Source organism: Arachis ipaensis, chromosome B09 (genome assembly GCF_000816755.2).
Source record: "Arachis ipaensis cultivar K30076 chromosome B09, Araip1.1, whole genome shotgun sequence".
NCBI classification, from domain to species: Eukaryota; Viridiplantae; Streptophyta; class Magnoliopsida; order Fabales; family Fabaceae; genus Arachis; species Arachis ipaensis.
The window spans coordinates 48439305-48467031 of record NC_029793.2 but is presented as its reverse complement, the minus strand read 5'-3'; the positions used below and the strand labels follow the sequence as shown (position 1 = coordinate 48467031).

Below are 27727 nucleotides of genomic sequence, written 5' to 3'. Positions count from 1 at the left end.
TATTCCCAATAAACACTCTTCCCTATTAACCCTTCACCACTCACATCCACCCACTCTTCCCCATAAACCTACCCAATAAACTCCACCTACCTTCAAAATTCAAATCAATTTCCCACCCAAACCCACCCATATGGCCGAACCTTAACCCTCTCCCTTCCCTATATAAAGCCTCCCATTCTCCCTCATTTTCACACAACACAACCCTCTCTTCTCTTCTTGGCCGAAACACACCTCCCCCCTCTTTTCCATCTTTTCTTCTTCTTCTTCATCTAATTCTTTATTTTCTTGCTCGATGGCGAGCAATATTCTAAGTTTGGTGTGGTAAATGCATAAGCTTTTTGTTTTTCTATTACCATTGATGGCACCTAAGACCGGAGAATCCTCTAGAAAAGGGAAAGGGAAGACAAAAACTTCCACCTCCGAGTCATGGGAGATGGAAAGATTCATCTCCGAAGCTCATCAAGACCACTTCTATGATGTTGTGGCCAAGAAGAAGGTGATCCCCGAGGTCCCTTTCAAACTCAAAAGAAATGAGGAAAAATGTTTTAATTCAAAAGAACAAGAAGTACATGAGTTTCGAATTTATCCTTGAACTTAGTTGAATTATATTGATGTGGTGACAATGCTTCTTGTTTTCTGAATGAATGCCTGAACAGTGCATATGTCTTTTGAAGTTGTTGTTTAAGAATGTTAAATATGTTGGCTCTTGAAAGAATGATGACAAGGAGACATGTTATTTGATAATCTGAAAAATCATAAAAATGATTCTTGAAGCAAGAAAAAGCAGCAAAGAACAAAGCTTGCAGAAAAAAAAATAGGCGAAAAAAAAAAGAAAAAAAAAAAGAAAAAGCAAGCAGAAAAAGCCAAAAGCTCTTAAAACCAAGAGGCAAGAGCAAAAAGCCAATAACCCTTAAAAGCAAAAGGCAAGGGCAAATAAAAAGGATCCCAAGGCTTTGAGCATCAGTGGATAGGAGGGCCTAAAGGAATAAAACCTTGGTCTAAGCGGCTAAACCAAGCTGTCCCTAACCTTGTGCTTGTGGCGTGAAGGTGTCAAGTGAAAACTTGAGACTGAGCGGTTAAAGTCAAGGTCCAAAGCAAAAAAAAAAGAGTGTGCTTAAGAACCTTGGACACCTCTAATTGGGGACTTTAGCAAAGCTGAGTCACAATCTGAAAAGGTTCCCCCAATTATGTGTCTGTGGCATTTATGTATCCGGTGGTAATACTAGAAAACAAAGTGCTTAGGGCCACGGCCAAGACTCATAAAGAAGCTGTGTTCAAGAATCATCATACTGAACTAGGAGAATCAATAACACTATCTGAACTCTGAGTTCCTATAGATGCCAATCATTCTGAACCTCAATGGATAAAGTGAGATGCCAAAACTATTCAAGAGGCAAAAAGCTACAAGTCCCGCTCATCTGATTGAAGCTATGTTTCATTGATAGTTTGGAACTTAGAGTATATTCTCTTCTTTTTATCCTATTTGATTTTCGGTTGCTTGGGGACAAGCAACAATTTAAGTTTGGTGTTGTGATGAGCGGATAATTTATACGATTTTTGGCATTGTTTTTAGTATGTTTTTAGTAGAATCTAGTTACTTTTAGGGATGTTTTTATTAGTTTTTATGTTAAATTCACATTTCTGGACTTTACTATGAGTTTGTGTGTTTTTCTATGATTTCAGGTATTTTCTGGCTGAAATTGACAGACTTGAGCAAAAATCAGATTCAGAGGTTGAAGAAGGACTACTGATGTTGTTGGATTCTGACCTCCATGCACTCAAAGTGGATTTTCTGGAGCTACAGAACTCAAAATGGTGCGCTTCCAATTGCGTTGGAAAGTAGACATCCAGGACTTTCCAGAAATATATAATAGTCCATACTTTGCTCAAGTTTAGACGATGCAAACTGGCGTTCAACGCCAGCTCTCTGCCCAATTCTGGCGTCCAGCGCCAGAAACAAGATGCCTAGACCTATCACTTATGTATTTTCAACGGTAGAGTTTCTACAATCCATAGATTAAGGTGTGGAGCTCTGCTGTTCCTCAAAGATTAATGCAAAGTACTACTGTTTTTCTATTCAATTCAACTTATTCCACTTCTAAGATATTCATTCGCACTTCAACATGAATGTGATGAACGTGACAATCATCATCATTCCCCATGAACGCGTGCCTGACAACCACTTCCGTTCTACCTTCGATTGAATGACTATCTCTTGGATCTCTTAATCAGAATCTTCGTGGTATAAGCTAGATTGATGGTGGCATTCATGAGAATCCGGAAAGTCTAAACCTTGTCTGTGGTATTCCGAGTAGGATTCAGGGATTGAATGACTGTGACGAGCTTCAAACTCGCGATTGCTGGGCGTAGTGACAGACGCAAAAGGAGGGTGAATCCTATTCCAGCATGATCGGGAACCTCAGATGATTAGCCTTGCTATGACAGAGCATTTGGACCATTTTCACAAGAGGAGGGGAAGTAACCATTGACAACGGTGATGCCCTTGCATAAAGCCAGCCATGGAAAGGAGTAAGATTGATTGGATGAAGGCAGCAGGAAAGTAGAGATTCAGAGGAACGAAAGCATCTCTATGCGCTTATCTGAAATTCTCACCAATGATTTACATAAGTATTTCTATCCTTCTTTTATTATTTAAATTCGAAAACTCCATAACCAATTATTATCCGCCTGACTGAGATTTACAAGGTGACCATAGCTTGCTTCATACCAACAATCTCCGTGGGATCGACCCTTACTCACGTAAGGTTTATTACTTGGACGACCCAGTGCACTTGCTAGTTAGTTGTATCGAAGTTGTGACAAATTATGAATTGAGATTAGAGCACCAATTTTTTGGAGGCATTACCAGAGATCACAATTTCGTGCACCAATGCCAAGAGACCAACCTAGTTTTAAACTGGGAAAAATGTCACTTTATGGTGACTGAAGGGATTGTCCTTGGGCATAAAATTTCAAACAAGGGAATAGAGGTGGATAAAGCTAAAGTTGAAGTAATTGAAAATTTACCACCACCTGCCAATGTTAAGGCAATCAGAAGCTTTCTGGGGCATGCAGGATTCTATAGGAGGTTTATAAAGGATTTTTCAAAAATTACAAAACCTCTGAGCAATCTGCTAGCTGCTGACACACCATTTGTGTTTGACACAAAGTGTCTGCAGGCGTTTGAGACCCTGAAAGCTAAGCTGGTCACAGCACCAATTATTTCTGCACCAGACTGGACATTACCATTCGAACTAATGTGTGATGCCAGTGACCATACCATTGGTGCAGTATTGGGACAGAGGCATAACAAGCTTCTGCATGTCATTTATTATGCTAGCAGTGTTTTAAATGATGCCCAGAAAAATTACACAACCACAGAAAAAGAATTACTTGCAGTGGTTTATGCCATTGACAAGTTTAGATCCTACTTAGTAGGATCAAAAGTGATTGTGTACACTGATATAGAAATAAGATGGGTGTTGCTTCTGCAAGAGTTTGATATAGAAATAAGAGACTAAAAAGGGACAGAAAATCAAGTAGCTGATCACCTGTCCCGGATAGAACCAGTAGCAGGAGCATCCCTCCCTCCTACTGAGATCTCTGAAACCTTTCCGGATGAGCAATTGTTTGCTATTCAGGAAGCTCTGTGGTTTGCAGACATCGCAAACTATAAGACACAAGGTTCTCCTTCTGTAACCATGGAGAGGAAGCATGAAAAGCTTCTCTCACTGCAGAGTCAACCAAAGCCCCCACAGTCAAACTCTAAGTTTGGTGTTGGGAGGCCACAACCAAACTCTAAGTTTGGTGTTGAACCCCCACATTCAAACTCTAAGTTTGATGTTGGGAGGCCCCAACCTTGCTCTGATTATCTGTGAGGCTCCATGAGAGCTCACTGTCAAGCTATTGACATTAAAGAAGCACTTGTTGGGAGGCAACCCAATGTTATTTAATCATATCTATTTTATTTTCTTTTTGTTATTTCGTGATTTATTAGGTTGATGGTCATGTGAAGTCACAAAAACTACTGAAAAATCAAAAACAGAATGAAAAACAGCATGAAAAATAGCACACCCTGGAGGAAGATCATTCTGGCGTTTAAACGCCAGAAACAAGCATCTGTCTGGCATTTAACGCCAGAAACAAGCACCAAGCTGGCGTTTAACGCCAGAAACAAGCATCAGTCTGGCGTTAAACGCCAGAAATAGGCTATATTTGGGCGTTTAACGCCAAAAACAGGCAGCAGTCTGGCGTTAAACGCCAGGATTGCACAGTAAGGGCATTTTGTACGCCTAATTGGAGCAGGGATGCTAAATCCTTGACCCCACTGGATCCCACCTACCTCACCATTCAAATTCAAACCATTTCCCTCCCAAACCCACCCATTCACACACTTCCATCTCTTCCATCTTCTCCACTTCTTTCTTCTTTTGCTCGAGGACGAGCAAACCTTTTAAGTTTGGTGTGGTAAAAGCATTGCTTTTGTTTTTCCATAATTCAGTGGTAGAACAATTGACTGCAGATCAAAGAGCTATGAGGAAAGAGCAACAAAGGAAAGGAAGAGACATAGAGGAGCTCAAGAGCACCATTGGTTCTTCAAGAAGAGGAAGACGCCACCCTCATTAAGGTGGACCCATTCCTTAATCTCCTTGTTCTTATTTTCCTGTTTTTCGTTTACTATGCTTCATGTTTAATTATGTTTGTGTCTTTACTATATGATCACTAGTATCTAAGTGTCTATGTCTTAAAGATATGAATGTCCTATGAATCCATCACCTTTCTTAAATGAAAATTGTTTTCTGAAAAAGAAAAAGAAATACATGAATTTCGAATTTTAAAATAGTTTAATTATTTTGATGTGGTGGCAATACTTTTTGTTTTCTGAATGAATTCTTGAACAGTGCATATGTCTTTTGAATTTGTTGTTTATGAATGTTAAAATTGTTGGCTCTTGAAATAATGATGAAAAAGGAGAAATGTTATTTGATAATCTAAAAAATCAGAAAAATGATTCTTGAAGCAAGAAAAAGCAGTGAAGAACAAAGCTTGCAGAGAAAAAAAAATGCGAAAAAAAAGAGAGCAAGAAAAAGAAAAAGCAAGCAGAAAAAGCCAAAAGCTCTTTAAACCAAAAGGCAAGAGCAAAAAGCCAATAGCCCTTAAAACCAAAAGGCAAGGGTAATAAAAAGGATCCAAGGCTTTGAGCATCAGTGGATAGGAAGGCCTAAAGGAATAAAATCCTAGCCTTAGCGGCTAAACCAAGCTGTCCCTAACCATGTGCTTGTGGCGTGAAGGTGTCACGTGAAAACTTGAGACTGAGCGGTTAAAGTCGAGGTCCAAAGTAAAAAATAGAGTGTGCTTAAGAACCCTGGACACCTCTAATTGGGGACTTTAGCAAAGCTGAGTCACAATCTGAAAAGGTTCACCCAGTTATGTGTCTGTGGCATGAATGTATCCGGTGGTAATACTGGAAAACAGAGTGCTTAGGGCCATGGCCAAGACTCATAAAGTAGATGTGTTCAAGAATCAACATACTGAACTAGGAGAATCAATAACACTATCTGAATTCTGAGTTCCTATAGATACCAATCATTCTGAACTTCAAAGGATAAAGTGAGATGCCAAAACTGTTCAGAAGCAAAAAGCTAATAGCCCCGCTCATCTAATTAAGACTGATCTTCATAGATGTTTTTGGAATTCATTGTATATTTTCTTCTTTTTATCCTACTTTATTTTTAGTTGCTTGGGGACAAGCAACAATTTAAGTTTGGTGTTGTGATGAGCGGATAATTTATATGCTTTTTGGCATTGTTTTTAGGTAGTTTTTAATGTGTTTTAGTCACTTTTTATTATATTTTTATTAATTTTTAAATAAAAATCACATTTCTGGACTTTACTATGAGTTTGTGTGTTTTTCTGTGATTTCAGGTAATTTCTGGCTGAAATTGAGGAAGCTGAGCAAAAATCTGATTCAAGCTGAAAAAGGACTGCTGATGTTGTTGGATTCTGACTTCCCTGCACTCGTAATGGATTTTCTAGAGCTACAGAAGTCCAATTGACGTGCTTTCAATTGAGTTGGAAAGTCGACATCCAGGGCTTTCCATCAATATATAATAGTCCATACTTTGCTCAAGGATAGACGATGTAAACTGGCATTCAACGCCAGTTCCATGTTGCAGTCTGGCGTCTAGCGCCAGAAACAGGTTACAAGTTGGAGTTCAACGCCAGAAACAGGTTACAACCTGGTGTTGAACACCCAAAATAGCCTAGGCACGTGAGAATCTTAAGTCTCAGCCCCAGCACACACCAAGTAGGCCCCAGAAGTGGATTTCTGCACTATCTATCATAGTTTACTCATTTTCTGTAAACCTAGGTTACTAGTTTAGTATTTAAACAACTTTTAGAGATTTATTTTGGATCTCATGACATTTTTAGATCTGAACTTTGTACTATTCGATGGCATGAGTCTCTGAACTCCATTGTTGGGGGTGAGGAGCTCTGCTGTGTTTCGATGAATTAATGCAACTATTTCTGTTTTATATTCAAACACGCTTGTTTCTATCTAAGATGTTTATTCGCACTTCAATATGATGGATGCGATGATCCGTGACACTCATCATCATCCTCAACCTATGAACGCGTGCCTGACAACCACCTCCGTTCTACCTTCGATTGAATAAATATCTCTTGGATTCCTTAATTAGAATCTTCGTGGTATAAGCTAGAATCCCTTGGCAGCATTCTTGAGAATCTGGAAAGTCTAAACCTTGTCTGTGGTATTCCGAGTAGGATTTAGGGATTGAATGACTGTGACGAGCTTCAAACTCACAAGGGCTGGGCGTAGTGACAGACGCAAAAGGATCAATGGATCCTATTCCAACATGAGTGGGAACCGACAGATGATTAGCCGTGCGGTGACAGCGCACCTGGACCCTTTTCACTGAGAGGACGGATGGTAGCCATTGACAACGGTGATCCACCAACATACAGCTTGCCATATGAGGAACCTTGCGTGTGTGAAGAAGAAGGCAGGGAGAAAGCAGAGATTCAGAAGACAAAGCATCTCCAAAACTCTAACATATTCTCCATTACTGCAAAACAAGTATTTAATTATTGCTCTTTTATTTTTCGCAATTCAAACTGATAATTATAATTGACCTCCTGACTAAGATTTACAAGATAACCATAGATTGCTTCAAACCAACAATCTCCATGGGATTCGACCCTTACTCACGTAAGGTATTACTTGGACGACCCAGTGCACTTGCTGGTTAGTGGTACGAGTTGTGAAAAGTGTGATTCACAATTCGTGCACCAAAGAGCCAGGCAAAATTTCCGATAATTTTGGACTTCTTTGTCTATATGCACAATGCGCTAGCTAGAGCGTGCTATTAATAATTAATTTATACCCTCAATACATGCTATTTCAAATTCAAATCAAACTCCACTTCCTGCATAGGCATGTTCGGAATTTATACAATAATAATAATTATTAGTTAGTTAATTAGTGTTGGATTCAAACAATAATAGATAAAGATATAATCTTTCAAGAAAATAATTAACTATTAGCATCAAACCTGATTTCAAGTGTTGGATGGTGCTAACTCATGACCACTATTAGCATCAGGAACCTAATAAATGTAGTAGTGTCAAATAAAAAAAAAACAGTTCACAAGAAAAAATTTCAAATTTTAAAAATTACCTGCATAAAAGAATTTTCATTGAAATCTTGAGTCATAGATGAACCTGATGAAACAAGCTTACACAAAACTTGTCTCATAAAAGACAATTCAGCCAACATTTTATTTTGATTTTCTTTCATCAACTTCATTTCTTCTTCATGTTTCTCCTTTAGCACCTTTATTTCTTGTTGTAATTTTTGAGCAACCTCATTAGCAAAAGCATCTGAAGCAAATTTACCATAAGATGATTTATTACCCCACAATAAAGGTGTTGGACCAAGTCCTAAACCACGTACGTAACCACTTCTATCACTTCCCAATACTTGAGAATAAACATCTCCTTCCCAAGCAACACCATTATTAGATTCTTCATTAGATAGCTCGCCATTATTCCAATTCTCTTCAATTAGTTCCTATATAGAAAGAACTAAATGTCACAATTGAGTGAAGCTAAAAAGGAGGATACATGTATGTTCCTATTTTAAAACTAAATGCATGATTTAGTTCCTTTATACTTTTCAATCATAACAAGAAGAAGATACAAATTCATAAATTTTACCACTGCTTTTGCAGACTCCTCATCCAATGGTCTACCATCCTTACGCCTTTTATGAATTTTGAGAAAAATCTCTGCTCGTAAAGGTTCGATTCCATCCTTGGCCTAACAAAATGACAAAGTCAAAAGATTATATATACTGTGCTGCTTTGCTAATGGTTCAAAAAAGGACAAATTTTTAGTGTTCTTATATTATATATACTGTGCTGCGTTGCTAATGGTCCCAGAAAAAAATAGTGCATTATTTTATAAAATATCTGAAATAAAAATTACGCATAAGTACCTGTTTATCCATCAATGTTGCAATGTTTTTGGATCCTCCCGTGTGAGGCATTTTTTGCTTTGCTTTATTAATCCTATTTGCTTGAGTACGTTTCTATCAAAACACATTATGGATTAGTAAAATACACTACTACACACACCTGCCATTATTTCTCTATTTTCCTATTTTCTATATCTATACAATTTCAGTAAAATAGTAAGTTCTATACAGTTTCAGTAAAATCTACTTTGGCCTAAGTAATTTGTTGCAGTTATGGCAGAATTAGAATTAAAAAAATAAGAAAATGCTAATAAAACAAATGAAGGCAATCCTTATCAAATCAGTAAAATAGTAAGTTCTATACAGTTTCAGTAAAATCTACTTTGGCCTAAGTAATTTGCTGCAGTTATAGCAGAATTAGAATTAAAAAATAAGAAAATATTAATAAAACAAATGAAGACAATCCTTATTAAATTCAGTAAAATAGTAAATTCTATACAGTTTCAGTAAAATCTACTTTGCCCTAAGTAATTTGCTGCAATTATGGCAGAATTAGAATTAAAAAAAATAAGAAAATGCTAATAAAACAAATGAAGACAATCCTTATCAGATTCAAAGTACCTTTGCTTTATCAGAGAACCAATATGAGACAAGACCAATCCATTGATCTCTTGGGATTCGTTCTGGTCTATTCTTCAATAAAATATCTTTGGTTTTGTATTGCCCAAATACATACCCTTTAAGTAACATTTATAATCTTTCCATTTCTTTTCAATTGATCTTTTTACAAATTCCTCACCACATATTGGGATAGAAAACTTCTTCTACAAAACGTTCAAGCAATTTCTTAATGAATCAAATAAAATTAAATTGGAATCCGTTAAGAATAATAAATTCTTACCCTCACAATTTTTAGCAACTTATTTTTCTCCTCTTTATCATAACATCTCCAGTCATCTATGTTTAAAGGCATTATTGAAGGAGTTCTAGCTAGAATACCAAGAAAACTAGCAAGTTTTCTGCCTTCTTTTCTTATAGCTTGGTTGCGGTTATTAAATTGCACATCAATTGTCTTTCCATGAGGCATGTTCCAAATTTTTTCAACAATGTAGGTCCTCTAACCCTCTTTGCTTTTGGATGACCTAACAAAAAAAATGCAATTATTCAGTGAAAAGAAATATGAAAATATAATAATATCATATTTAAAGCAATAATAATATCACCTAATTCTTCATCTTGCTAAGAATTTATACTATTAGAAATACTAGGAGTTTGAGACACATTCTCATCATTCAATAGTTGCTCCATAAAAGGCAGCACTTCATCAGCATAATTTTCCTCTTCAACAAATCTCACACGACTCTTTTTAAGCACTCTTAAATCTGTACTTGAGACAGCACTCTCAAGATCATTATCTTCAATAAGTTTGTGTCTTTTGCTTGCCATTGAAGCACTCATTTCTTCCAATCTCTTTCTCTTCTTTTTTCTACTAGTGAAGCCCTCTTCTTCCCAGTTCTTTGTAGCTTCCCCATCAATTTCATGCATTTTCTTTCTCTTTTTATGTTTCCCCTTTTTATTTGACTCTAAATTATTTTCCAAATTTCTTCCTTCAATATTTGACTTTTTATAGTTCTTCTTTGATGCATCCATATCCTACAAAGTCAGTAGAATTTAAAGTATAAAACATTTACATTTAACAAAACAAAACAAAAAATAGATTATGAAAAAGGAAAAAAAGTATCAAAAAACAGAACCCAAGGATTCTAACCTGAGTTTTCAAAGCTTCCATGTAATAACAGGACAAGAGTAAAGTGAATCAAGTTATATTATACCAACTTTATCAAAAAAAAAGGTAAAATAACATATTAACTCCCTAGGTCAACATTAATAAACAGAATAAGTAACCAATCTTAAGACATAAAAGATCCTTCAAACTCAAAGATCAAAATTCAAAACATCAAAGTAAGAGCTATATATCAAAGTAAGGGCTGCATCTGCTTCTTCATGCGTGTACCAACACCTCTCCAAATGAGCATGTGCAGAAAAATGCAAGTCACTTAGTACACCTCTCTAAATAAAAAAAATATAAACTTAATAAATAAAAATAAGAAAAATACAGAAAATGAGAATGCAAAATGTAAAAGTTCTCAAAATATTACCTAACTTACTCAGAATTGTCATCAGTTTGATTTGGTGAATGTCCATGATCAATTACTATACCATTAACCCCACTTCTAACCCAATCATTATTCCCATCCTCAAAGTGACAAATTTCCTCTAACAAAGTTAAGTCACCATTATCATTTTGTATTAATTGCTCAAACTGCATGATTTTCTTTTCTTCCATATTATATATGTCTCGAGGACTAATTAGCCTAAGGATAAACCATTCATGATCATGAGGATCTTTCACAAATATCACTTGTTGAGCTTGGTTTGCAAATACGAAAGGTTCATCACTCTCTTGATCACTGGTATGTATTAAGTGTGAAAAGTTCATTAGTGTGAAACCCAAGTCATCTTTCTTAACTCCTCTACCTTTGGTTATGTCAACCCAATCACATTTAAATAAGACAACCTTAAATTCTTCAAAGTAATTTAACTCTATAATATCAGTCAATCTTTCATAATAATTGATGTTTCCCGACTTGGGAGCATTGTCACTTGCACTTGCATAGCTAATCACCTTTGACACAACCATGACACCTAAATCTTGTGTTGCCTTGGACTCTTCATGCTTCTTTGTTCGAAATCGATACCCATTGTTCAAATCAAAACCTTTGAATCGTCTTGCAATGTAACTTGGACCTCGTGAAAGGGTTCTTATATCACCTTGGGTACCAAATGTGATATCCAACTTGTTAATCTAACCAGAAAATAATATAGAAGCTATAAACTTTTGATAAAGTAACATGATATTAACCAAAAAATAATAATTAAATCTTTTACTTACTTCATCCTTGAACCATTCATGAAATGAATTAAAATGCAAGCGATCAAGTTGATGTGGAGAAAGGCGACGCTTGCGATGTGTTCTCTTGATCTCACTAATATGTTCACTGTACATGTGACCCATATATATGTCACTAATAACGTTATATATGGTAAACAAAAAAGAGAGCTAGATGATCACTCACTTTCTATAATCTTCAACCACTTTAGAAGCACAATTGAAGAGCACATATCGATGGGTTTGCAACCATGTTTTATCATCCATTAAAAATGCTTCTTCTTTGCCAAATGGTTTCCCAATAGAAGGAAAAAGGCATTCTTCTTGATCAGCCTCATGCTCAATCTCCATTTTATTTTTTGTTGACCAATAAAATCTTGAATCCCCACCTTCCATATATAGTGAGCAAAATGCCAAACACTCATTTGAAATATATCCCTCTGTTATAGAACCTTCTGGACATGCTTGATTTCGAACATATGATTTTAAAGTGCATAAATACCTATAACATAAGTTAATATTATTCTACTATATATGAAAATAGACTGAACCTGCAATTTAAATCTAATATATATAATTATCCGCACCTTTCTATTGGATACATCTAGCGATATTGGACTGGACCTGCAATTTTAGCTTCAGTTGCTAAATGAATAACCAAATGCACCATAATTGTGAAAAATGATGGGAGGAAGAGCTTCTCCATGTCACACAATATTAAGACAATCTTCTCCTCAAGTAGTGTTAATTTTTCCACTTCAAGATTTTTACTGCATATCCCTCGAAAGAATGTGCACAATTCGATCAAAACAGAGCTCATCTTTTTATCTACTGTTCCTCGTAAGGCAAGTGGAAGAAGTTCTTGCATTATAACATGGCAATCATGAGATTTTAGCCCTGATATTTTCTGTTTCCGAATGCAACGAGAGACATTAGATGCATAGCCATGTGGAAGCTTAACATTTTCTAGTACTTCATAAAACAACTTCTTTTCAGCAGAAGACATTGAGAAATAAGAAGGAGGGAGAAATGTCTTTCCATTAGCTCGTTGTTGAGGCCATAAGCTAGGTCTTATATTCATCTCTTTCAAGTCCAACCGAGCCTTCAAGTTATCTTTCGACTTTTTACCCAGACCTAACAATGTATATATCAAGTTATCACACACATTTTTTTCTATGTGCATCACGTCAAGGTTATGTCGCACCAAATTTGTTTCCCAATAAGGGAGATTGAAAAAAATGCTCCTCTTTCTCCATGTATTTTTTATCACCCCACTAACATCTTCACCAAGCTTACCAAGAGAAAAATTTATGCCTCTAGTTTGATTCAAAACTAATGAACCTGATATTGGACCAAGCGCAACTCTTGATTCTTTAGTCCCATCGAAAGACCTTGCATCATTTCGATATTTATGATTAGACTTCAAGAAGCGTCGATGACCCATGTAGCAATACTTTTGACTTTTGTGAGCCTTATAGAATGAGTGTCTATATTGCAAGAAGGGCAAGCAAATTCACCATAAGTGCACCAACCAGATAAGTTACCATATGCTGGAAAATCATTTATTGTCCACATGAGCGCTACTTTCATATTGAATGTCTTCTTATCAAAGACATCATAGGTTTTCACCCCAACATCCCATAATTCCTTTAACTCTTCTATCAAAGGTTGCAAGAAAACATCAATATTATTTCCAGGCGCTGTTGGTCCAGGAATGAGTAACGACAAAATAAAAAACTCTTGCTTCATGCACAACCATGGTGGAAGGTTATATGGCATTAAAATCACTGGCCATGTGCTATGTTTACTTTGCATTTTACTATATGGATTAAATCCATCAGCAGCTAATCCTAAACGAACATTGCGAGGATCTTTAGAAAATTCTTCATGAGAATTGTCAAAACTTTTCCACGCTTCAGAATCTGCAGGATGTCGCAAAGTCCCATCTTTATTGCGTTCGTCATGATGCCATCTCATCAATTTAGAAGTTTTTGAAGACATAAACAGTCTCTGCAACCTTGACTTAAGGGGAAAATACCTTAGAACCTTAGCAGAAATTTTTTTCTTATTGTTTTTCCACCTAGAAGCTCCACAAACTGAGCATTTGTTGATGTTCTTATTAGCCAATTCATTCCTAAAAAGCATACAATCGTTGGGACAAGCATGGATCATTTCATACTTCAAGCGCAATCCCTTGACCATCTTTTTAGTATTATAATAAGAACTAGGTAGCTTCTCACCATCGGGTAATACTTCTTTTAATAATCCTAGCAACGCATCAAAAGACTCATTGCTCCATTTGAATAATTGCTTTAGATGGTAAAGTTGCAATAGAAAAGAAAGCTTGCTGAATTTCTTGCATCCAGGATATAATTCTTCATCTGCATCTTTTAGTAACTTGTCAAATATTTCCACTTCTGGATGAGATTCATTTTTTGACGCATGTTTGGCTCCAAAATTTGGCTCCTCCAAGTTTGGCTCCTCGTCACCACTTTCTAAAGGGTCATTATCTATGCTCTGGGTAAAGCCATTATAAACATCCTCTATCATTCCTACCATCTCATCACCCCTAAAAGTTTTTTCTATACAATTAGTTTCTCCAATAGGAGTAGGTGAGTTTAATAATTCTCCATGATAAAACCAAGTGTCATATGATGGCATAATACCATTAACCACAAGGTGATCATAGGCCATTGTCCGATCCACTAAATAGTGTAACACACATTTCTTACAAGGACAAGCAATTGATTCTCCATTACTATGATGAAAGGCATGATCTAAAAACTTTTCTAATCCCTCTAGATACTCTTCACTAATTGTATCACATTGCATCCATCTCCTATTTCTAGAATTGTCCATGATCCTTTTATAGATATTTTATATCCTAATTAAAATGAATAAATTAAAAATATATAAGCATCAAACATCAAAGACTAGGAAATAAGGTAACTAATCTCTAACAAAGGTAAATAGAAAAGTTAGGTAATTATCACTAACCTTAAAATTGGCAAAAATCTGAATTGAGATTGCTTAACTTTGGCATAAACTGTAGGTACAATAGCTGATTTTTCTTTTTATTTAAGCTAGGAATTTTTTCCTCTTTTATACCTTCTGAAACAATGCAATACAATAGTATTGTAAGATTTTTCCTATTGTTAAAAATTTGAAGATACAGAACCTGGTGCCAAAATGCATATAATTAACTACTGAACTATTGAACCAAAATGTCTTAAAATAAAGTATTGTTAATTTTAAAAAAATAAATAATTTTAAGGTTCTAAAGAATGTAATAATAATAATAATACGTGGGAAAAAAGGCAATCAGATTCATTACTAAAAAGATACAAGGGAAAAAATGTAACAAAGACATGCGTGTATGAATTGGACACCACGAGCATAATATATATTCTTCTCCACCTTGAATAATTTAATCTAATATAATATTATATAGTATTTTCGAGACCCACCAAGTTGCAATGAAAACAGACCAATAGTATAACGGTATAACCCAAGTACCTGGTGCTCTATCATCTCAATTCTCAAAGTCACACTCCCACACACAATAGAAACAAGAATTTCCCAACAGCCACCAAATATGACAACTCATCCTCTCTGTCTCTCTTCCTTGTTCTCATCTAACTTCTATAAATTATCATGGTAACTTGCAGATTAGAGTTTATTTTAGATGAAGATTAGATGCTAACTTGCAGAAATAGAGTCTTGTTCAGGCGCAGAAGTGGCTCTAGACCCAAACAGCAAAACCAATGATACCAAGAGGAGAAATGAATTAATGTACAAATTCTACAATAAATTTTTGTGATATAGTGCACTGTGGTCTACATAAATTTGAAAATAAATAAATTAAAAATGTAAGTATGTCCACAGAAATTGTGTTCTACAATAAATAAGTGATAAAGGAAGAGATGTGCTGAATTCAGCACTAAATAAAACTCTTGTGGCATTGCTGCTCTATATCAATCATCACAGAGTGAAAGTACAAGTACAATATATATAGCTCCAGTGATATTCATAATATATAACTACTAGAACGACCAAAATTCAAAAGTACAGTGCCAATAAAATTAATCTTACAAAACCATGGTGTTAGAGTATAATATGCATCATGCAATGAAACAATGAGTAACTTAAGAATTCATTTTTTTACATGAATACCTTTGATAAAAATATGCCAATTAATTAAGCATCTGAAGACATCATTAACGTTATTAGGATTTAGGATTGTGTTGGAGCAAATCAAGTACAGGGATATATAGTTGGAGGCATAAATATTTTTCTCTTACAATAGGCGTACCTTTTTATCCTAAAATCATAAAATTGTCCACAAAATTACTATCAAAATTGTCCACAAAATTGTCCAAAATTCATAATATATAACTACCTCATAAATGAACTTACTATCAAAAGACAGATTTGATGGTATCCCCTGTGACCGGGCTTCTTGCCAGAACCAAAAGGGGTGGTGCACTATTACCACCACCTTCTAAAACTGAAACTAAGATAGTGCATCACAATTAAACTTATATTTATAATTTAAAATATGAGATGAAAAAGAATAGAGTATGAAACAATGAAATTACCAAATGCATGCATTTAGCCAAGAAGTATCATGAGGAAAATATATTAAAGTACATGTTTTCTTATTGCTTCATTTAGTTTTGTGGAGAGTATAAACAAAAATGAACAAATTAATCAAGTATGCCATCTCTTCTTTATATTAAAGTAAGGGAACAGGTACAACAAGAAATCATTGCTCTGCGGATGGATCACCATAGCAGGAGCTGCATGACCAAAAATTATGGGAAAAAATAATTGCCTTGAGAATTTAGAAATCACCAAAGCTAAGCAATTCTATCTATGACCAAAATAGGTATAAAATTCTGAGAGGATAAATCGAGTTCATTCTTTCAAACTTCAAAGTCACAAAACCTTGACTAATCAAAATTAAGCTTAACAACGACACACGATGTAACCTTTGAATCTTCAAATTCCAAAAATGGACAAGAAAGCACAAAATCTTTTGCCATAAAATAAAAAAACCACCTGAATGATTTTTCCAAAACCTTCAAACGAAGCAAAAACAGAAAGCAATTTGAGACCTAATTAATAAATGAAGAGAAATTAACAAATGAAGAGAAATTATGAAATTATACTGAACTAATGAAGAGACATAAATCAAATCATAAAACAAACCCGGATCTAAGTAGATCTGGCGCGGATTTGACCTAGATCTGAGGCAGAACGTGGAAACAAGAAGACAGATGTGCGTGAAAAAACAGAGCGATAGGCGGCAATGGCAAGGCCTGTGACGGCGGTGGTGGGCGGTTGTCAATGGAAAAAGCTGAGATGGAGTGGGTTTTCAAGGAGTGGTTATGTGAGGCAAGGTTCAATGGGATATTTGAGACAAGGTTCTCTCTGGTTATGTGAAGCAAGGTTCAGTGGAATATCTGAGACAAGATTTTCTCTTCCTTGCGCAGGTTTGTAATTCAATAAATTAAATAAAATATTATATTTTTAGTGATAATTAAATAATGGCTGGTATTAATTTAAAAAATTAAAAGTAAAAGTAAAAATAAATACTAATTTAGTGGCAATAATAATAATTGCCACTAAAATTTGTTTTTAAATTTTTTTATGTATTTTTTAGCGGCAATAAAAATAATTGCCATTATAATATATAGTAATAATGGCAAATATATAATTACCGCAAAAAGATAACTTAAATTAAAAAATTAGTGGCTATTATGCTATTGCCACTAAAAGTTTGTCGCTAAAACATATTTTTCTTGTAGTATACCCAGATTACAATCTTTGATCTTGTGTTCTTTTAAATGAATAAAGTAATCCCCTTGATAAAATTTTGAGTTTGCCTTGGTACGAAATAACAATTCTAACAGTATTCTTCTGAAGCTCTCATTTCAGAATATTCATTGAAAAAAGTTTTGATTTGATCTTTTTTTTATTATTTATCTGATCTTGTCTGCAACCATTCTTTTAATTCTGGATATGACCACCACTAATCTTACATGTACTTTCCTATAAGAAATGAATAAATCCTTTAAGTAGCTAAAAAATATACTTGTTTCTAAAAAGTACTATCTATTCTTTTATTAACTATACAGGAACACTTTATAATAGATTTCCTTCTTTGAACATAATTTGATTCTTCTCTAATATTACTTAAATTTTTATATATGACTTTACTTGATTATGTACTTTAAGATTCTTGATGAGAGATTTTTGCTTCTATTCCAGTTAATCTTTATTTGACAAACTCCATATAATTTATTTTAAGTTGGGTTGTTTTGACCCAATACCTTATTAAAACCTCTAGTAATTCTTTTGGGAAAATGTGTTCATTCCTTCATAGGATTACAACTTGATTTTCCCCTCCGATGCATCTTGTTATTCTTGTACATCTTTGTTTACTTGTAATTTCAAAAGTTTCTCCAAGTTCTTGCGAAAAACCATCTTGGTTGCTTGTTTTTATTTTCCAAGGTTTGTATTTATTTTAGTAAAATACTAGTGTGCTTCTTTGTTATGTATTATCATTAAGGTTTTCGTGGCATTAATGTTTTAGGATTAAGTTATCGGGGACGCATGTTGCGTGTAAGGGCTGTTTCTACTGTTGTGGAAGACAGCAGAGCGGAGGTTACAGTTGCTGTTGATTTCAGGTTGAGAGAAAAAGAGTCAGTTAATGTGTTTGGGTTATGATTTAGACTTATCGAGGTAGGGGCGCTTTTTTTAAACTCATTTTAATGTCTGAGAATTGTTATAAATCGATATTAATGCGAAATGTTTATTTTTTTTGTGATTTCATAAGTCTTATGGAAATGTTTGAATTGGTTTGGTCGATTGTAATTATTTGTGTGGTTGATTGATTGATTGTTTGAGAAGATTGAATAATTTGGGTTATGAATTGATTTTTGATAAATTGGTGGTTGCCGAATTGATTTTCTTGAGAATTGTAAATGTTTTGATAATGGAAATGAGTTTGAGTTATTGAAAAGGATTTGATACATTGGATTTGGGTTGTTAATTTATGAAAAATGATTTTTGGAAAATTGAACATGGTTTGAGATATTGAAATTGTTTGGTATTAGAGATGATATAAAGGAGTTTGAAGGATGTCTGGATGGAACCCGAAAAGGGTGGCAGAGTCCGAGTTTTAGAGGAAATGTTGCCGAAATTTTATAAAAATTAGAGATTTTGTTTAGATTATTATTTAAAAAGATTTGGATTCAAAGGTAATATGGTTTGATTTTGAGTTATTAAGAAAATGAGTATGTTTTTAAGTTTGATTCATTTAGAAAAGAATGAATTATGTTTTGAATTAGAACTATTGATGAATGGAATGGAAGGTGTGATAAAGAAGGATAATGATTGAGTATGATTGATGTATGATGATGAATGAGATGCGATTGAGAATGATGTGAATACTGATGAATTATAATTAAATTATTTATATGCCTTATGAATTTGCATATAACCAAATTATTCAATCTTCTCAAACAATCAATCAATCAACCACACAAATAATTACAATCAACCAAACCAATTCAAACCTTTCCATAAAACTTATGAAATCACAAAAAAAATATACATTTCGCATTAATATCGATTTATAACAATTCTTAGACATTAAGATGAGTTTAAGAAAAGCACCCCTACCTCGATAAGTCGAAATCATAACCCAAACGCGTTAACTGACTCCTTTTCTCTCAACCCGAAATCAACGGCAACTACAACCTCCACTCCGCTCTCTTCCGCAGCAGTAGAAATAGTCCTTAGACGCAATATGCGTCCCCGATAACTTAATCCTAAAACATTAATGCCACAAAAACCTTAATAATAATACATAACTGAATACTAACGCGAGGGTTTCGAGTCAGAAATACTTACTATGATGACAAAACAAAGCAACTGAAACTCTGAATCGACTCGGCAGCAGATCCGACAACTATTTCAAGCGACGGCAATGGCCAAAAGCTCCGGTGACCGCGATTGCAACAACCACACCGTAATGATAAAAACCCAGGAATTTAAGAGAATGAAAACCCAACCACAAAATCCTTACCGACGGTGGATCTTAGCGGCGGCAGCGGTGTTTCCAAGCAACGGAGGTGCGGCTGGTTTTTTCCTCTAACAGTGGCTGTAATGGAGACAGCTTCTTCTCCCTACATTCACGATCCCAACAGTGGCTTCTGATGGTGACTGTAGCGAATATGAATGATGGCGCTGAAGGGACGTGGTGGCAAGGAGCACAGCGGCGGCGTTGGGTTCAATGGACAGCGGTGGTGGCAACTGGCTTGAAGGCAACGACTCTTTTCTGTTTGTGCTTCCAGTGGCAGCAACAAGAACGGATTCGGCGGCGGAGACCCGATGAAGCTGGCGGTGACGGGCTTCCTCTCCGCGATAGCGGCAGGTTCGACGGTGATGCGGGATCCAACGACGACGACGAACCCAACTTTGATGGCGGCAGCTCCCTTGCAAGCTCTCTCTTCCCTCTTCGTGAACGGCGGTGGCAACGACGTCTGGAGGTGGCGGCGCGCTTCTCTTCTCCCTCAACTCCACGCTCCAAAAACCCGTGAACTGCATCACTTATTAATTCTACTTTGTCCATGATAACCCATTAACTTTCTCATACATATAAACCATCAACATTAAGCTGGCCAGACTTAATATCAACAGATATGCAACAGTAAGCTAACAACGTTAATCAAAAGACAGTCATGTGCATAAAGCTCTAATTCTCGTCATTCGGACAAGACCTATAACATGACAGACACTCAGAGTATGCAATGAAGCATAGTCAGTCCATTCCCAAGGCTCTAATAAGGATGAACTACTCTAATACCATAATGTAACACCCTCACTATCAGAATGTCACGCTTCTGACTGTGCGACTCTGATAGCTCGGGAATTATGACGACTTTTACAATATTTAATACTAAGATATGAGCCTGTTTAAAACTTAAACTGTATGACCGGACTTTTTTAATAAGTAACATACATTCATACGAATATTAACACTTACAAAGGATACATATACACATATACATAAAATTAATTTTACAAACATTACATAATCCAAATTCCAATCCCTCTTAAAAACTTGTAAGCATAAAGGCAAGGGGAAAAAGTAACTAATACAACACAACATAGCATTTAAACAGAAATGAATAAACTAAGCTCTTCCAAACTTCGTCATCCATAACCTAAAAAGAAAAGACCTGTAGGGTTCTCACTATAGGGTTACAGAATTGCTATAATAAGATACGAAAATAAAACTATTTTTAAAGTACAGTGACTAATAACCGCCTTATGCTTCTTTTCAAAAGCTAAAGATTTAATATTCAAAATCCGAAATCCTTTCTAAAAGGGAAAGCTGTTAATTTCTGAGAAATCCAAAAGCCTTCTTAAAAGTTTTTGCAGTTACATCAAGTAGAACAATTAGCAATTAGACATAATTATAACATAGGCTAACCAATTACAATATGCACTCCCAAATAATGTCACATAGATGCATATGATAAATGCCTGCCCTATGGCTAATGAGTATCATCTGTCGGTTATCAAGCCAACCCGATAAGTCCGGTTTGCTAAACCCTTGGACTGTCCCCCGACGTGCATCCCCATGAGTCTATGCATAGCTTTTTCTCATAAATATATATCAAATCGCTCAATGGGGGTACCATTCCCGGGAATTTATAAGTGCCTGGTCACCCTTACGTCATAGGGTCAATAGAGTATCGAGTCTCAACCTGGAACACGTGGTGGCAAGCCACGGTACTTTACCCAGGGAAACTCGTATCTCAGATAAAAGAAGTGCAAAGGCCACATATTCATTTACTCATCATCATTTCTGCTCTTCATTACAATTCATATCAAATCAATTGTCATTCAAGCCACACGTCAGTTTTCTCTTTAAAACCAGAAAACAAACTCATCTTTGTTTCAAAATTCAGAATCCTCTTTAAAAAGACACAAATCTTTCACTTTTTAAATCATCCATTAAACTATTTTAAATCAGAGTTGTCAATTAATAACCTTGGCAAAGACTTAAGACTCTAGGGAAGAATAGCTACATCATTTCTTATATTCTTTAGAAATCCCCGATCATCGTTACTTAATTTGAAGTCAATTGAGATAGAGACTTAAAATAAAAACCAAAACATGTTTAAAATACTAAGTTCCAAATCAATTCCATTTTATTCTTAAATCGGTAACCTTCCCAAAACCCGAAATTGTTTAATCTTGCTAAATCAAAATTTAAAGAGTACTTTAAAAGCAAAATGAACTTAATTAATCAAGGTTCAATTTCATTTAAAATCCACTAAAAATTCTCCCAAAAGTACTTCTTTTGTCAAACTACAAAACAAAGGTTATTTCATATATAAATCAATCTTAAATATAAATTTCCTGTAAACAGATTAAATTCAAAATATCTTTTTCTTAATAAATCTAGAACTGAGTAATGGAACCTCTCAAATTCATTCTTTTTCTAAATCATATTTTAAAACAAAATCTTAATTTCATAAAAAAAAATCAGCAGCATCTCCCCTAAAACTTGGACCTTGCCACCCTTTTCGGGTCCCAACCAAACTAATCCTCAACTCGTTCCAACAGGTTCAAGACCAAATCAGTTTTCAATAAAACCAAATCCAGACTTTTAAGTATCAAAAATCATTTCAGGCCAAACCAATCAGAAATATCAATTTTAACAAAATTAAACATTATCTCAGTCAAGCAAACAACCATAATCATCCAAGACAAATCAGACAATGCATAAGACTTACATAATCACCAGAAAAGTATTTTGCTCGTCATATCAATTTATAACAATTTTACTTTAAAATAAATTAGTTTTATAAAAGCCCCTACCTCGATTGTCGAAACTCGAAAACTCTAAAATGCGCCACAAACTCATTTTTTCTTGGCTCGCAACGGCGGCAGCCGCAACCACAGCTTCAAACCACTTCTGCAACAACCACAGCAACTCTATTCACAACATATAATAACCGAAACTCAAACTTATAGCAATTAACACCGCAAAACCTCAGCGTAAGATAATGGAATAGTGACTAAGGAGCTTTTTAAAACGAAACCACTTACCGCAACTAAGAAGAACCAGCTGAGCCATGTTGCGGCAGCCCCAGAGGTGGTTCCAGTGGCCACAGGGCTATTTCCAGCGGTTAGAACAGCGGCAAGGCTTCCTTCTCCTCTGGCAACGACACCTGCGTCGACAGCCTCCCTATTTTCTCACTCCCGTTTGGGCTCCTCTTCCTGGTTAACCCATTGGCGGTGGCAACAGCGCAGCATTTTGGCAATGGAATCTCCATCACCCGGTTTCGTGGTGGGGAAGGGCGTGGCGGCGACAGATCTAACATCGGTGAAACTGGACCATGACGGCGGCACAACGAAGAACTAACGGCAGCGGCACAGCTTCCTTCAACCCACAGTCTCCCTCTCTCTCTCGGGTTGACGTCAACGACGACTTGGCAGCCATGAAGCTCCTCAAACAGTGACGGGCTTCCTCTCGATGCTGCTCTCTACCTCGGTTCTGGTGAGCGCGACGATGATGACGACCAGACAGCGGCTGCGTGGCTATGGCGGCAGCGGCGAGGACCCTCCCAGCAGTTGCTCTGGCCCAACGGCGACTCCCCCGGATCTCCCTCTCTCTTCTGTTTCTCCCTTCTCTCTCTACATGTGCATGTATGCTATGTTTTTATTTGTGTTTTGGGAAAAAGGAAAGAAGGATGGCGGTGGTGAGTGGTGGTGGCTAGGTTAGGGTTTTTAAAATTAGAAATAATATAGTTAATTTTTTTGCTTATAAAAATTAAAGTATTAAATTCTAAAATCTCAATTATTTAAACCAAATCATATAAAATTCTTATTATTTTACATTTGCTAAACTTTATAATTTAAATATAGAAAATAATTCGATAATTATAAAATCAGATAAAACCTTAAATTATTTTAAACTCAATTAATCAAAATTTTCTTTAATTATATTTAATAAAAATAATTTCTGAGATTAAAGTACGTAATGAATAAATAAATCAAAATTAACTCTTAATAAGATTTTTTCTGAAATTTCTGGATTTTACCTCCTACCCACCTTATAAAAATTTTCGTCCTCGAAAATTAAAATAATACACAAGATATTACATAGTGTGAATAATTTACTTTCGAATACTTCATAAAAGCAAGAAATCTTGGCATATATATAAATTTTCAATTAGCAAATAAACCATAGGACTTAGAAATAAAGGAAAAGCATGGTGTAAAGCAGAAGTTATAAGATAGACTCAAAAGAAAAGGGGTTACATGATGTTAATACTTTATCAAAATTTGAAACACATTAAGATAAAAAATTTCAAGATAGGTATTTGCAAAAATAATGCAATCGACAAGCCAACACTCTTGTTCCCTTAATTAATCAATCACTACGCGCTTCCCAACTTATTTATAACTCCCCAAGAATATTCTCATTTCATACTCTCATGATTCCATTCTGTTGCACACCTCTGACACATTCCGTGGTGATAACTGGTTTTCATATCAAGCCTTAAGGTTTCAACTTCCCACACTTTAGCATAATTTATCATCAAAATTTCCAACTTAAAATTCTCAACCTCATCAAGAGTTTGCAAACTTTCTACCGGCCACAAGTCCAACAGCAACAAAACCTTTTCGCGTAAAACAGAGCTCCATAACATCTTGTGGCATCGCACACTTACAAGCTTTACCTTTCGCATTCACAAACCGTGTCCTAAATGTATTACTTGCCATATCTGATATCGCACGTGATACTAACACATATCTTGAGTTCACTCAGAAGGTCACATGATTTTAGAAAGGAAGGACAAGCAACAAAGACAGTACTCACAAGAATTTGGAAGAATGAATTAAATTGCAGGTAAACAAAGATGTATAAGCAATGAAGTTTGTCGGAAGGAATCATTTGGCAATTTCGAAGAAATCTCTTGAATTAGTGAAATTCGATAGGATCAAAAAGAAGAAAAATAGTGCATTAGTTTTAAACAGATTCAAGCTGAGTCGAAGAAGTATGAGATTTTACAGATGAGAAATGATCGAAACCAATAGTAACGCATCACAGCAGACCAACTTTAAATTATCACAAAGGTTCATAGATCGTGGAGGAACATAAGATCAACAATCGTGTTGGAAGAGTGTTAACATAGTCAAAAATGTAAACAGATTAAGATATGCATAAGGTACAGATCGTGAAGTAAAGAAATATAAGTTACATCTCAAGAAAAGAAAAAAAACGAATGACATGTTAATTTACACGGCACGATTAGAACGCTTAGGCCTATACCACCTAATTAGAAGGAGCACTTAGCATTTTCAAAGGTTCAAGGATCCGTGTCGTACCTAAACAATTTTTAAAGAGACAAGCACAAGTATGTTCAAAGAGGTACAAATCTCAGTAAGAGAAGAATAAGCGACAAAGATAAGATTCACATGAATTCGGAAGGAGGCGTAGGATTATAACTAAACAATAATGTACAGGCACGAGAAAACGTTTCAAAAAGAGTTATTTTATATTCTAACAAGAAATATTGAATTTAGGAATTCCAAAGAAAACAAGAAAAGGGTAGTGGTAAATTAGATCAAAATAAACTAGAACCAAATCAGAGGAGCACAAGGTTCACAAGAATATGAAGGAAGGGTTCAAATTACCAACAAATAAGAATGGTCAAAAGTTATGAAGTATGCTGGAAGGAAGAGTCAAAATGCAAATAAGAAAGAATTTTGATTTCAAAGAACTCCAATAGAAACCATAGAGGAGAACAGAGCAATTGTTTTACAAAATTCAAGAGAATCATCAAAAACATAAATATTGCATCATGTTAAAACAAATTCAAGTCGAACTAAATTATGCAAGATTTGTGAAATGAAAATTAGCTAGGTTAAGGATGAAATGTTTTATTGAAAACCTTGAAAGATACTTTACATAATCAATTAAGAATTTGCATAAAAATAAAGCGAGGTTGGTAGGAAATCAAGTTGTTTTTCGCCAAAACTATTTCTAAGGTAAAGACAAAATATGTGAAATTTGAAAGATGGAATTTAATTGGACTAAGGACTAAAAGTAATTCCTCAGAAATCTCAAAAGGTACTCAAGTATTTAGTCAATTAGGAGTATATAGTGAAATCACAGTAAAATTGAAAAGAATTTCAAATTTTGTTTAAAAAAGAAAATTTGAGGTATGGTTTCAAAAATACATATGAATAAAGACATGCCAAATTCAAAACATCTTTATCAAATTTAAAGAATAATTATAGGTACAATCAAGTAAGGAATGATTAAGTTGAAATTTCTTCCAAGAGAATAAAAAAATCTCTTTTAAAAAGTTTAAAACTAAAATTCCAAGTGTATTTTTTTATTATTTTTTTTTGAAATCACAGTCTCATAAAAATATTCAAAAAGATTGAAAGATGTAAGGAAGGAAACCCACTTGTGTTTTGAGAAAGAAACTTAAATCAAGGAACTCGAACAGAATTCACAAGACATGACAAATCGAATAAGTTCTCGGCTAATCCGAAGAAATACAAATTTTTTTTAAAAAAAATCAACCATATTAATAGCAATTTCTTAAATATTTAAAAGACCATTTCGATGCATTAAACAATTTCAAGATTACATAAAAGAGTACATGAATCAAAAAGAGTTTGAACAGACAAAAACAAATCCTCCAAGGAATTTAAGTAAACATAGGCAGTTAGGATTAAACGAGAATGCATTTCAACAAGAGGTAAGGTTGAGAAATAATCAAACTATTTTTCAAAAAGAAATCTCAAATAAGGTTTTTCAAGGCACATAAAATAATATTCTCGAGAATTAACTCCTAACGTCCCCAAGTCGCGCGATAAGCGTTACCTATTACTTATCAATTCCAATTCGCCTATAATAACTTATTAACTTCCCCGTTCACATAAGTCATCAACCTTAAGTTGGCCAGACTTAACATCAATAGATATGCAACGGTAAGTTAATAGTGTTAATTAATAGGCAGTCATGTGCATACTCTGAGCATTTGTCATGTTATAGGTCTTGTCCAAGTAATAAGAATCAGAGTTTTATGCACATGATTGCCTATTAATTAACACTGTTAGCTTACCGTTGCATATCTATTGATGTTAAGTCTGGCCAACTTAATGTTGATGACTTATGTGAACGGGGAAGTTAATAGGTTATTATAGGCAAATTGGAATTGATAAGTAATAGGTAATGCTTATCGCGCGACTTAGGGACGTTAGGAGTTAATTCTCGAGGATATTCTTTTATGTGCCTTGAAAATCCTTATTTGATATTGTTTTTTGAAAAATAGTTTGATTATTTCTCAACCTTACCTCTTGTTGAAATGCATTCTCGTTTAATCCTAACTGCCTATGTTTACTTAAATTCCATGGAGGATTTGTTTTTGCCTGTTCAAACTCTTTTTGATTCATGTACTCTTTTATGTAATCTTGAAATTGTTGAATGCATCAAAAAGGTCTTTGAAATATTTAAGAAATTGCTATTTATTGGGTTGTTCTTCTTCAAAAAAATTTTGTATTTCTTCGGATTAGCCGAGAACTGATTAGATTTGTCAAGTCTTGTGAATTCTGTTCGAGTTCCTTGATTTAAGTTTCTTTCTCAAAACGCGAGTGGGTTTCCTTCCTTACATCTCTCAATCTTTTTGAATATTTTTATGATAAGTAACATACATTTGTAAATCATGTTGCTTGTATGCGAAGTTTGTATTCATAGGTTTTGATGAATGACAAACCAACAAACGACATGAAAGACAAACCAACAAACAACTTGAATGAACAAGCATATTGAAAGATCAACCAACATTCACTTGGTACAAGTTTACGTCGATGACATAATATTTGGTTCAACTAACGAATCACTTTGCAAGTTTTTCTCAAACCTCATGCAAAGTGAATTTGAAATGTCCATGATGGGCGAACTCAATTTCTTCCTTGGTCTTCAAATCAAACAAGGAAAAGAAGGAACTTTCGTTGGCCAAACCAAATATTGCAAGGAATTGCTCAAAAGATTTGGAATGGACAATGCTAAGGCAATGGACACACCAATGAGCACTACTTGCTACCTTGACAAAGATGAACAAGGTAAAAACATAGATGTAAAGAAGTATAGAGGCATGATAGGATCATTACTTTATCTAACGGCAAGTAGGCCAGATATCATGTTTAGTGTATGCATGTGTGCGAGATACCAA

At 35.0% G+C, this 27727-nt stretch overlaps 3 protein-coding genes and 1 long non-coding RNA gene across 4 annotated transcripts; all 4 read right to left on the bottom strand.

The window, feature by feature from the left end:
* LOC110266842 lies at positions 7575–8477 on the bottom strand. Its single transcript, XM_021111877.1, has 4 exons — positions 8451–8477; positions 8239–8340; positions 7700–8092; positions 7575–7628 (listed from the first exon to the last, which is right to left on the bottom strand). The coding sequence occupies exons 1-4, from the start codon at positions 8475–8477 to the stop codon at positions 7581–7583; spliced, it is 570 nt and encodes a 189-aa protein (XP_020967536.1). The 3' UTR covers positions 7575–7580.
* Positions 8518–10319, bottom strand: LOC110266974. Its single transcript, XR_002354260.1, has 3 exons — positions 9721–10319; positions 9119–9639; positions 8518–8611 (listed from the first exon to the last, which is right to left on the bottom strand). It is a non-coding gene; the product is annotated as an uncharacterized LOC110266974 (long non-coding RNA).
* On the bottom strand, positions 10662–14424 carry LOC107616709. The gene is made up of 4 exons (XM_021111876.1): positions 12035–14424; positions 11635–11949; positions 11451–11556; positions 10662–11363 (listed from the first exon to the last, which is right to left on the bottom strand). The coding sequence occupies exons 1-4, from the start codon at positions 12049–12051 to the stop codon at positions 10662–10664; spliced, it is 1140 nt and encodes a 379-aa protein (XP_020967535.1). The 5' UTR covers positions 12052–14424.
* LOC110266841 lies at positions 12870–14141 on the bottom strand. The gene has a single exon (XM_021111875.1). It carries the CDS (start codon positions 14139–14141, stop codon positions 12870–12872), a length of 1272 nt encoding a protein of 423 aa, XP_020967534.1.